The 12,422-nt window shown below is 42.7% G+C and overlaps 1 protein-coding gene across 1 annotated transcript; it reads right to left on the reverse strand.

Moving 5' to 3' along the window:
- Positions 1-232: 232 nt before the first annotated feature.
- Positions 233-11,556, reverse strand: LOC132499532 (olfactory receptor 8S1). Its single transcript, XM_060114192.1, is given in 10 exon segments — positions 233-301; positions 303-396; positions 2,393-2,832; positions 2,835-3,079; positions 3,082-3,204; positions 10,892-11,023; positions 11,026-11,085; positions 11,088-11,157; positions 11,160-11,202; positions 11,294-11,556. Coding segments are annotated over 10 exon segments (1,539 nt in total).
- Positions 11,557-12,422: the final 866 nt, after the last annotated feature.

A 12,422-nucleotide genomic window follows, 5' to 3' on the forward strand; every position in this document is an offset into this window, starting at 1 on the left:
TTTGAGAGGATTTTCTTGTGTAGTGACTGGGTTCCCTGTGGATGGGTGCCATCAGTTCTGTGGAGGTTTGCCCATCTCGTTTGACTGGGGGAGGGCATTGGAGTCAGAGGAACTAAGGCTTCTGTTTTGGACAAGAATTCATGCTAAGATAGCTTAGTGGTGATAGCTCTTTCTGTCTCCTCTTCCTTCCCATAACTTTTCCTCCTATTATAAGGAGTCAGTAGAGCCTGACTTAGAAGGTAAGCCTGGGATTCCTGCCCAGTAACCTCCCCAGAGCTTCCTTCCCCTCCTGGTTCTTCAGAACTGTAGATAAGGTGCTTTAGCAGCAGGGTCACCACACTGTACTGCACTGACAGCACTTGCTCCAGGGCTGAGTCGGAAGCTGGAGTCATGTACCTTGAAAGGAATTGAACAAAGGAGTAAACTGAGCTCAGGACAGTGGTCACAATGCTGTTGGCAGCCACAGTCCATCCCATCCCAGACTCTGCAAAAAGTGTCCTCAGAGCTAAACCAACCACTAATGGTAGAAACATCTAGAAATGACTGAATTATCAGTGAGAAGTCCGTCATTTCTGCCTTCAAATGCCTCCATACATGAGTGATCTTACACAAAACATTACAGGAGCTGCCCTGAGGAAAAAGGAGGTTCTGCAGTATATCAAGTGCTACAGGTCAGAACTGAAAACAATTTCATACATTTCTGTAGCACTTCATACTTTTTAAAGTGTCTTTCCTTAATAGTTATGATGATAATATGAGGATTTTTTTCTCTTCTTTTCCCTATATATACAACTATATGTTCCCACCTTGTGATGATTGTTCCTTATAAAACTGTAGGCTAGTCCAATAATGCTGTCATTCTCCCTAACATTTATGGCTCTGGGAATTACCCCAGAATCACAGCACATTATTTTTATAATGCTTAGTGGAATAAACATTTATCCTTTTAGATGCATTTTTCTTTGGCTTAGAAAAGAAACCAAGCTTTGTAAATAAAGTGAAAGATAAAAATGTGTTTAGCACAAGATGTGAATCCAAAATAATAAGATTAAATTTTTGGATGCATCTTGTTAAGTGTCACTGGGAGTATTTCCCAAAGAAGCATTAAATTTTGTTGTTGTTGTTGTTGCAATTGTGCTATTATCATTGGAACATTCTTTGTGGGTTCTGGCATGCTTGGTTAAAAAGATATTCATTTTACTGTCATTTTTTAGCTTTTAATTTATCCCTCCTAACATTTCTGTGAAGTAGGTGGGAGAAATCTTATCATCCCCTTATGGAAAAGAGGAAACTGAGACAAGGAGAGCTGAAGAGATTTGTCCACAGGCTCAGGTGAGCTCTCCTGGACAATTCCTTATCCTTTCCCACCCCCGACTTCACTTCAAGTAACAAGCAGGTGAAAAAAGTATAGAGCAATTTGTGCAAATCCATCTCCAGTTCACTAGTAGAGAACATAGACCATTAGTTATTGTTTCCTGGTAATCAAGGACTCATCAACTAGAGCTGTTTATGTTTGAGAGAAACATGGTAGAAAAGAGCACGAGGGCTTCCCTGGTGGCGCAGTGATTGAGAGTCCGCCTGCCGATGCAGGGGACACAGGTTCGTGCCCCGGTCCAGGAAGATCCCACATGCCGCGGAGCGGCTAGGCCCGTGAGCCATGGCCGCTGAGCCTGCGCGTCCAGAGCCTGTGATCCGCAATGGGAGAGGCCACAACAGTGAGAGGCCCGCGTACCGCCAAAAAAAAAAAAAAAAAAAAAGAAAAGAGCATGAGGTTTCAAGTCAGTGAGACTTGGTTTACATTATGGCTCCATTCTTAGCTTGTTCTGGGAACTTTGAGAAAGTACCTGGTTACTCCTGAAACTCAGGTTAATATCTGAAAGTGAGGTTAATAATATTTATCTTGTGATGTGACACATACTAAAATTGAGCTTGATTGTGTAAAGATGTTGTTGTATAGTAGTTGCCTAATAAATATTTACAGCACAAATAAGCTTTGGAGACATCATCTTCCAGTAGGAAAGAGAAATGGCATCTGTTTCAAGGATGATGTGTTTTATTTTTTTGTCTAACCCTGAATAAAAGTCTACCAAAGGCTCTCTGATTTCCTTCTGAGGACTGCCAAATCATAGGTTAATGAAAGTATGAAAATCTTTACTCCTTGTACAAGCTCATTTTTTAGAGTTAGACAATTGGGCCCTCAGAAAGAAAATGGATTTAAAAAAAAATAATTCACACATCTAGTCCACAGCAGAGCCAGAACTAGAACCCAGGCCTTCTGAATTCCAGTACAATTCTTTCCTGCTACCTTGCAGTGCTCTGTTCTACAGACCAAGGTTACTTTAGAGTGAAAAATACCCTACATTTACTTTCCAGAGGTGTAGCAATGACATACCTGAAAACTCCTGAACCATAAAGGATGGTGACCACAAGAAAATGAGATGAGCAGGTAGAGAAGATCTTGCTCTGACCCGTGGCAGAGTTGATTCCCACAGCTGTCATGATACGGGTGTAGGATCCCAGCAATAGGACAAGGGTACCAAGGCCCAGGACCACCATGGTGGTCAGGATGGAGGCAATGTTAACGTAGGGCTCAGAACAGGCCAACACGAACATAGGGGGAAGCTCGCAGGCAAAACTGTGAATGAGGTTGGGGCCACAGAAGTGATGCTGAGCAAGGAGGATGGTGTTAACAAGGCCCATCCCCATTCCTAAGGCCCAGGTTGCTCCCATGAGGCCAGTACACACCTTCTTCATAGCCACCACATACAGCACTGGGTGGCACATGGCCTGGAACTGGTCACAGGCCATGACTGAAAGAAGGCAAGCTTCAGTGAAAGAAGTGAAAGAAGTGAAAGAAGGCAAGCCCCGGAAAATACGACCAAGGAGATCTGGGTGAAACACTCAAGGAGGATTATAGCCTTCCACTTGGAAAGAAGGTTCTCTAGCAGCTTAGGAACTATGATTGAGGAATAGAAAGCATCCAGGAAGGAGATGTGACTGAGGAAGAAGTACATGGGGGTGCAGAGATGGCAACCAGTCCTGATCACCAGCAGCATCAGCAGGTTTCCTGTGAGGGAACCCTGTAAATCACCAGTAATATTACAAATAGTACTACCTGGATCTGAGGGTTGTTGAGTAGTCCTAGGAGAACAAACGCAGTGACTGTGGTTATGTTGCCAACTTCCACGGAACATTTGAGTTTCCCTTCAGAGGGACAAGAACAGAAAAGAATGCTCAAATGTGTTATGAGTTCCAGAGCATGGCTGGGGATGAGGCATTATGAATAAAGCTGTAGGGATGACCCAGGACAGATCATGTAGCAGAGGCAACCTTGTCATGTCAGACCTCATCAACCCTTCCCAACTCAGGGCAATAATCTATTGCCTAAGGTGGAGAAGTGGGAAGGAAGAGTGTAGAGAATCAAACCTGGAAAGGAAGGAGAAGAGAAAAGAGATTATTCAGACTGGAGAAAGAAAGGAAGGGAGTTGGAAGTAGACTCCAGAGCACTGAGAAGTTCTCTTCTTCAGTTCCAAAAGGAACTGAGTTCAAACCACAGGAAGGCTTACTGGCATAGTGAGTAAGCAATAAACATTTTGGCTGACCATCTGGCTGATAGACCACGATGCATGTTTGAATGATTGGTAGAGGTATTGTGACACCTGATGATGGCACAAGACCTTTCTCTGTCACTGTAAGTTCATGAATAAGTCACTTGGGTTTCTCATTAAAAAAAAACAAACAAACAACAATCTGGGAAAGCTAGATGGTTTATAAAGTTCTTTTCAGCTTAGAAATTCTAAAGGTTGGGGGACAATCTTCCTTGGGTATCTCTGGTACTAAATGGAAATCTTCTCTCCTTCTGTGTCAACCCAAGCAGAAGTGGCACATGAGTAGTCTGGCTTCATGGAAGCCAGGCAGGAGCATGTCCTCAAATTGGAGGGGAGAGCTGTGCACATCAGTTACTCCAAGGGCTTCCCATTCCAGGATTTCTGTGAATTTATAATGTCCACTTGTTTGCACTGTAATCTCAGGACTTAACATGAGAGTCCATGAAGACTGTGCTGAAGGTGCTATGGAAGATGGTGGAGTAGAAGGATGTGCGTTCACTCCTTTTTACGAGAGCACTGGAATCACAGCTAACTGCTGAACAATCATCGACAGGAAGACACTGGAACTCACCATAAAAGATACCCCACATTCAAAAACAAAGGAGAAGCCACAGTGAGATGGTAGGAGGGGCACAATCACAATAAAATCAAATCCCATAACTGCTTGATGGGTGACTCACAAACTGGAGAACACTTATACCACAGAAGTCCACCCACTGGAGTGAAGGTTCTGAGCCCCATGTCAGGCTTCCCAACCTGGGGGTCTGGCAATAGGAGGAGGAATTCCTAGAGAATCAGACTTTGAAGGCCAATGAGAATTGATTGCAGGACTTTGACAGGACTGGGGGAAACAGAGACTTCACTCTTGGAGGGCACACACAAACTAGTGTGTGCATCAAGACCCAGGGGAAGGAGCAGTGACCCCATAGGAGACTGAACCAGACCTACCTGCTAGAGTTGGAGAGTCTCCTGCAGAGGTGGTGGGTAGCTGTGGCTCACCATGAGGACAAGGACACTGGCAACAGAAGTAATCCTTGGCCTGAGCCCTCCCAGAGTCCGCAATTAGCCCCACCATAGAGTGGGGTAGGCTCCAGTGGCGGGCTGCCTCAGGCCAAACAACCAGTCCCACCCATCAGCAGACAAGTGGATTAAAGTTTTACTGAGCTTTGCCTAGCAGAGCAACAGCCAGCTCTACCCACCACCAGTCCCTCCCATTAGGAAGCTTGCACAAGCTTCTTAGATAGCCTCAACCACCAGAGGGCAGACAGCAGAAGCAAGAGGAACTACAGTCTTGCAGCCTGTGGGAAAAAAACCACATTCACAGAAAGATAGACAAAATGAAAATGTAGAGGACTATATACCAGATGAGGGAAGAAGATAAAACTCCAGAAAAACAGCTAAATGAAGTGGAGATAGGCAACTTTGCAGAAAAATGTCAGAATAATGACAGTGAAGATGATCCAGGACCTCGGAAAAAGAATGGAGGTCAAGATCGAGAAGATGCCAGAAATGTTTAACAAAGACCTAGAAGAATTAAAGAGCAAACAAACACCTAGAAAAATTAAAGAATAAACAGAGAGGAACAATACAATAACTGAAATGGAAACTACACTAGAAGGAATCAATAGCAGAATAACCGAGGCAGAAGAAAGGATAAGTGACCTGGAAGACAGAATGGTGGAATTCACTGTCATGGAACAGAATAAAGATAAAAGAATTAAAAGAAATGAAGACAGCTTAAGAGACCTCTGGGACAACATTAAACACAACAACATTTTCATTATAGGGGTCCCAGAAGGAGAAGAGAGAGAGAAAGGACCTGAGAAAGTATTTGAAGAGATTATAGTCGAAAAATCCCCTAACATGGGAAAGGAAATAGCCACCCAAGTCCAAGAAGCTCAGAAAGTCCCAAGAAAGATAAATCCAAGGAGAAACACACTGATACACATAGTAATCAAATTGACAAAAATAAAAGACAAAGAAAAATTATTGAAAGCAGCAAGGGAAAAATGACAAATAACATACAAGGGAACTCCCATAAGGTTAACAGCTGATTTCTCAGCAGAAACTCTAGAAGCCAGAAGGGAGTGGCACAATATACTTAAAGTGATAAAAGGGAAGAACGTACAACCAAGGTTACTCTACCTGGTAAGGATCTCATTCAGATTCAATGGAGAAATCAAAAGCTTGACAGACAAGCAAAAGCTAAGAGAATTCAACACCAACAAACCAGCTTTACAACAAATGCTAAAGGAACGTCTCTAAGTGGGAAACGTTTTCTTCTCTCATAAGAGAAGAAAAGGACCTACTATAACAAACCCATAACAATTAAGAAAATGGTAATAGGAACATACATATCGATAATTACCTTAAACGTGAATGGATTAAATGCTCCAACCGCTGAATGGATACAAAAACAAGACCCATATATATGCTGTCTACAAGAGACCCATTTCAGACCTAGGGACACACACAGACTGAAAGTGAGGGTATGGAAAAAGATATTCCATGCAAATGGAGATCAAAAGAAAGCTGGAGTAGCAATACTCATATCAGATAAAATAGACTTTAAAATAAAGAATGTTACAAGAGACAAGGAAGGACACTACATAATGATCAAGGGATTGATCCAAGAAGAGGATATAACAATTATAAATATATATGCACCCAACATAGGAGCACCTCGATACATAAGGCAACTGCTAACTGATATAAAAGAGGAAGTCGACAGTAACACAATAATTGTGGGAGACTTTAACACCTCATTTACACCAATGATCAGAATATCCAGACAGAAAATTAATAAGGAAACACAAGTTTTAAAAGACACAATAGACCCTATAGATTTAATTGATATTTATAGGACATTCCATCCAAAACCAGCAGATTACACTTTCTTCTCAAGTGCACATGGAACATTCTCCAGGAGAGGTCACATCTTGGGTCACAAATCAAGCTACGGTAAATTTAAGAATATTGAAATCATATCAAGCATCCTTTCTGACCACAACTCTATGAGATTAGAAATCAATTACAGGGAAAAAATGTAAAAAACACAAACACATGGAGGCTAAACAATACGTTACTAAATAACCAAGAGATCACTGAAGAAATAAAGAGGAAATCAAAAAATACCTAGAGACAAATGACAATGAAAACAACACGATCCAAAACCTATGGGATGTAGCCAAAGCAGTTCTAAGAGGGAAGTTTATAGCAATACAAGCCTACTCAGGAAACAAGGAAATCTCAGATAAACAATCTAACATTACACCTAAAGGAACTAGAGAAAGAAGAACTAAGAGAACCCAAAGTTAGTAGAAGGAAAGAAATCATAAAGATCACAGCAGAAATAAATGCAATAGAAACAAAAAAACAATAGCAAAGATCAATAAAACTAAAAGTTGGTTCTTTGAGAAGGTAAGCAAAGTTGATAAACCTTTAGCCAGATTCATCAAGTAAAAGAGGGAGAGGACTCAAAACAATAAAAATAGAAATGAAAAAGGAGAAGTTACAATGGACACGACAGAAATACAAAGCAGCCTAAGAGACTACTACAAGCAAAACTATGCCAATGAAATGGACAACCTGGAAAGATGGACAAATTCTTAGAAAGGTATAAGCTTCAAAGACTGAACAAGGAAGAAATAGAAAATATGATCAGACCAACTGAACAAGGAAGAAATAGAAAATATGATCAGACCAATCACCAGTAATGAAATTGAAACTGTGATTAAAAATCTTCCAACAAGCAAAAGTCCAGGATCAGATGGCTTCACAGGTGAATTCTACTGAATATTTAGAGAAGAGCTAGTGCCTACCCTTCTCAAAGTCTTCCAGAAAATTGCAGAGGAGGAACACTCCTAAACTCAATCTATGAGGCCACCATCACTGTGATACCAAAACCAGATAGAGATACTATAAAAAAAGAAAATTACTGTATATTACTATATTATTGATGCATATACATGCAAAAATCCTCAACAAAATACTAGCAAACAGAATCCAACAACACATTAAAAGGATCATACACCGTGATCAAGTGGGATTTAACACAGTGATGCAAGGGTTCTCCAATATATGCAAATCAATCAATGTGATACACCATATTAACAAATTGAAGAAAAAAACCATATGATCATCTCAATAGATGCAGAAAAAGCTTTTGACAAAATTCAACACCGATTTATGATAAAAACTCTCCAAACAGTTTAGAGGGAACCTACCTCAACATAATAAAGGGCATATATGACAAAACCACAGCAAACTTCACTCTCAATGGTGAAAAACTGAAAGCATTTCCTCTAAGATCAGGAACAAGACAAGAATGTCCACTCTCGCCACTATTATTTAACATTGTTTTGGGAGTCCTAGCCATGGCGATCAGACAAGAAAAAGAGATAAAAGGAAAGAAATTGGAAAAGAAGAAAAACTGTTACTGTTTGCAGATGACATGATACTATACATAGAGAATCCTAAAGATGCTACCAGAAAACTACGAGAGCTAATCAATGAATCTGGTAAAGTAGCATGATATAAAATTAATGCACAGAAATCTCTTGCATTCGTATACACTAATGATGAAATATCTGAAAGGGAAATTAAGGAAACATTCCCATTTACCACTGCAATAAAAAGAATAAAATATCTAGGAATAAACCTACCTAGGGAGACAAAAGACCTGTATGCAGAAAACTATGACACTGATGAAAGAAATTAAAGATGATACAAACAGATGGAGAGATATACCATGTTCTTGACTTGGAAGAATCAACATTGTGAAAATGACTCTACTACCCAAAGCAATCTATAGATTCAATGCAATCTCTATCAAACTACCACTGGCATTTTCCACAGAACTAGAACAAAAAATTTCACAATTTGTATGGAAACACAAAAGACCCCGAATAGCCAAAGCAGTCTTGAGAAAGAAAAATGGAGCTGGAAGAATCAGACTCCCTGACTTCAGACTATACTACAAAGCTACAGTAATCAAGACAGTATGGTACTGGCACAAAAACAGAAGTATAGACCAATGGAACAGGAGAGAAAGCCCAGAGATAAACCCACACACATATGGTCATCTTATCTTTGATAAAGGAGGCAAGAATATACGATGGAGAAAAGACAGCCTCTTCAATTAGTGGTGCTGGGAAAACTGGACAGCTACATGTAAAAGAATGAAATTAGAACACTCCCTAACATCATACACAAAAATAAGCTTAAAATGGATTAAAGACCTAAATGTAAAGCCAGAAACTATCAAACTCTCAGTGGAAAACATAGGCAGAACACTCTATGACATAAATCACAGCAAGATCCTTTTTGACCCACCTCCTAGAGAAATGAAAATAAAAACAAAAATAAACAAATGGGACCTAATGAAGCTTAAAAGCTTTTACACAGCAAAGGAAACCATAAACAAGAAGAAAAGACAACCCTCAGAATGGGAGAAAATATTTGCAAACGAATCAACGGACAAAGGATTAATCTCCAAAATATATAAACAGCCCATGCAGCTCAATATTAAAAAAACAAACATCCCAATCCAAAAATGGGCAGAAGACCTAAATGGACATTTCTCCAAAGAAGACATACAGATGGCCAAGAAGCACATGAAAAGCTGCTTAGCATCACTAATTATTAGAGAAATTAGAGAAATGCAAATCAAAACTACAATGAGGTATCACCTCACAGCAGTTAGAATGGGCATCATCAGAAAATGTACAAACAAGAAATGCTGGAGAGGGTGTGGAGAAATGGGAACACTCTTGCACTGTTGGTGGGAATGTAAATTGATACAGCCACTATGGAGAACAGTATGGAGGTTCCTTAAAAAACTAAAAATTGAATTACCATATGATCCAGCAATCCCACTACTGGGCATATACCCAGAGAAAACCATAATTCAAGAAGACACATGCACCCCAATGTTCATTGCAGCACTATTTACAATAGCCAGGTCATGGAAGCAACCTAAATGCCCATCGACAGAGGAATGGATAAAGAAGATGTGGTACATATATACAATGGAATATTACTCAGCCATAAAAAGGAACGAAATTGGGTCATTTGTAGAGACGTGGATGGATCTAGAGACAGTCATACAGCGTGAAGTAAGTCAGAAAGAGGAAAACAAATATTGTATATTAACACATATATGTGCAACCTAGAAAAATGGTACAGATGAACCAGTTTGCGGGACAGGAATAAAGACGCAGGTGTACAGAATGGACTTGAGGACACGGGGAGGGGGAATTGTAAGCTGCGATGAAGCGAGAGAGTAACATTGACATATACAGGTAGCTAGTGGGAAGAAGCTGCATCGCACAGGGAGATCAGCTCAGTGCTTTGTGACCACCTAGAGGGGTGGGATAGGGAGGGTGGGAGGGAGAGGCAAGGGGAGGGGCTATGGGGATATATGTATACATATAGCAGATTCACTTTGTTGTACAGCAGAAACTAACACAACACTGTAAAGCAATTATACTCCAATAAAGATGTTAAAGAAAAAAAATACTGCACTGTATACTGAAAAAGAAAAAGATGAAGAGAGTAGCTTCATATTCATGGGTCGATGTCCTTCTCTGCCTGGATAAGTGAAAAACTGAGTCAGAGAGGGGAGTAGAGACAGATGGCAGGGCACAGGAAGTGAAGTAGGGTTAGAGTGACAACAGAGGAGAGGCCTGCAACCCAAGAGCTGGTGTTCTAAAAATGTGTGAGTATCTGGTGCATCACATGGACACTCAGAAGGTATCTGGGTTTGAACAGGTATACCTCACAGACACAGGATAAATTCACACCCAGTAGAGTAAACATTCTTACCCTAATCTCTTTTTCTTCCCCAACAGTGGAGAATCTACAGCTTAGAAGTGGGAGCAGAAAAAGGTGTCCGAGAGACAGACAAGGCCACTTGTCTCTATTTCCAGTGCTTTGAGTGGGACAAGAAGCAGAAGAGAGGAAAACCCTCTGGTCCACTGCACCTTCCCCAAAGCACAGGTCAAGCCTATGCTGGGGAAAAGGGAACAGGTACAATGTGTGTTGAGTCTGAGATTAAAATATTTGTGTGCACAGACTTTTTTTTTTTTTTTTTTCGGTATGCGGGCCTCTCATTGTTGTGGCCTCTCCCGTTGCGGAGCACAGGCTCCGGACGCGCAGGCTCAGCAGCCATGGCTCACGGGCCCAGCCGCTCCGCGGCATGTGGGATCCTCTGGGACCAGGGCACGAACCCGTGTCCCCTGCATCGGCAGGCAGACTCTCAACCACTGTGCCACCAGGGAGGCCTGAAGCCAAAGCTTTTACTTCATCTCCACTCACATCTTCACAGTAGCGGACCCTTCCTTTGCAGGACGTGCAATGCTGGCTACTCTGGGCCCGGTAGCCCTCAGGGATCTCCCAGGAGCCGCCGTCGGCAGGATGGGGAAGGACAGGATCAGCACGTGGTTGCGGGGTTCCATGATTCTCAGGATGCCACGCACCGGTTCTGCTTCTGCTCTTTGCTCTCCCAGGTGTTGACGTCTGCCATCAGCTTGTCTTCCATGACGCGCTTTAGCACCGACCGCGGTCGAAGAAGCCCTCCACCAGCTTGAAGAGGCTGTTTCATCGCGGTTGCTATGGTGTAACCAGGTGGGCGGAGCCAGCTCGCGTAGTTGGACTGCTGCGCAGAGGCCAGGGAGCCGGCTGGCCCTGCAGAGGGACCACCGGGAGAGGCATGCTCTCGGAGGTCCTGGGGCGGGCTGCCTTTTAAGCTTCCAGGCTGCCTCCCTGTCCTCTCCCTCCTCGTCACCCGCCACCTGATCTGGAGGAGCGGGCTCAGTCTGTTGCTGCTAAACAGCACGTGGAAACGGTGGTGTGAAACAGGGCATCCCGCGCGCCAGGCCTGGGCCTTCTCTCGCCTCTCCTGGGCCCACCTGCTGGGCGCGGGGCGGCAGAGCAGCTCTCCCTTCATTTTTGAGGTACATTTTCTTTCATTTTGACGTACATTTTGATGTATAGAACTCTAGTTTGCATTTATTTTCTTTCATCATTATCAGAATATTAACCGATAAGTTTAAGGCTTCTATCACTTCTGTTGGGAAATCAATTTCAGTCTAAAGTTGGCTCCTTCGAAGGCAGGCTCGCCTTTACTTATTTCCCGGGTAAAAAGTACAACTGGAGGTCCTTGACCCAAGGCTCTTTTTTGTCGCACCATTGGGTCTTTCATGAACTGAGAAAGTCAGTGCATGCTTCCGTAATTCGGCACACACCGTTGAGCTCCATGCACACTCCTCATACCTGGTGTGCACACTCCTGTGGAAAGAGGGCTGTGAGAACCAGAAATGGACCTGAGGCTGTTTGGGCAGGGATTTCTGAGGTCCAGCTCTTTGAAGTAGGAGATACAGAGTATGCCGGCTGTGGGTGGGTGTATCAGCTAGACTCTGCAGGACCCTCACCGTGTGAAGAGTGATGGGTGGGAAGGAAGCCAAACAAGCCCTAAAACGGAAGTCCAGGCCTGGACCACAGTTACCTGTGTCTAAAGGTGGTACTGTTATGGACCTGGGTTCTTAGACTATTTAATCAATATAAATTGATAATAGGCCAGACAAGAAATTCAGGCATGGCTTTACTGGGACTCGTGCTGCAGCACGAGGGAGTGAAACCAAGTAACAGGTGCCCTTGCTCGCTCACTGAGGGCGAGCTGGTCCCTTAAATGGGGTGAGGGTAGGGGCAGATCCGTGGGTCAGGCCAGCGGGTGGCTTAAGTGGCCTGCCCACTCCCTTGGTGGTGCTGTGTGCAGGGATCATGGGTAGTACCCTGTGTCTGCTCCTGACGCCT

This window comes from Mesoplodon densirostris, chromosome 11 (genome assembly GCF_025265405.1).
Source record: "Mesoplodon densirostris isolate mMesDen1 chromosome 11, mMesDen1 primary haplotype, whole genome shotgun sequence".
In the NCBI taxonomy this organism is placed as follows: domain Eukaryota; kingdom Metazoa; phylum Chordata; class Mammalia; order Artiodactyla; family Ziphiidae; genus Mesoplodon; species Mesoplodon densirostris.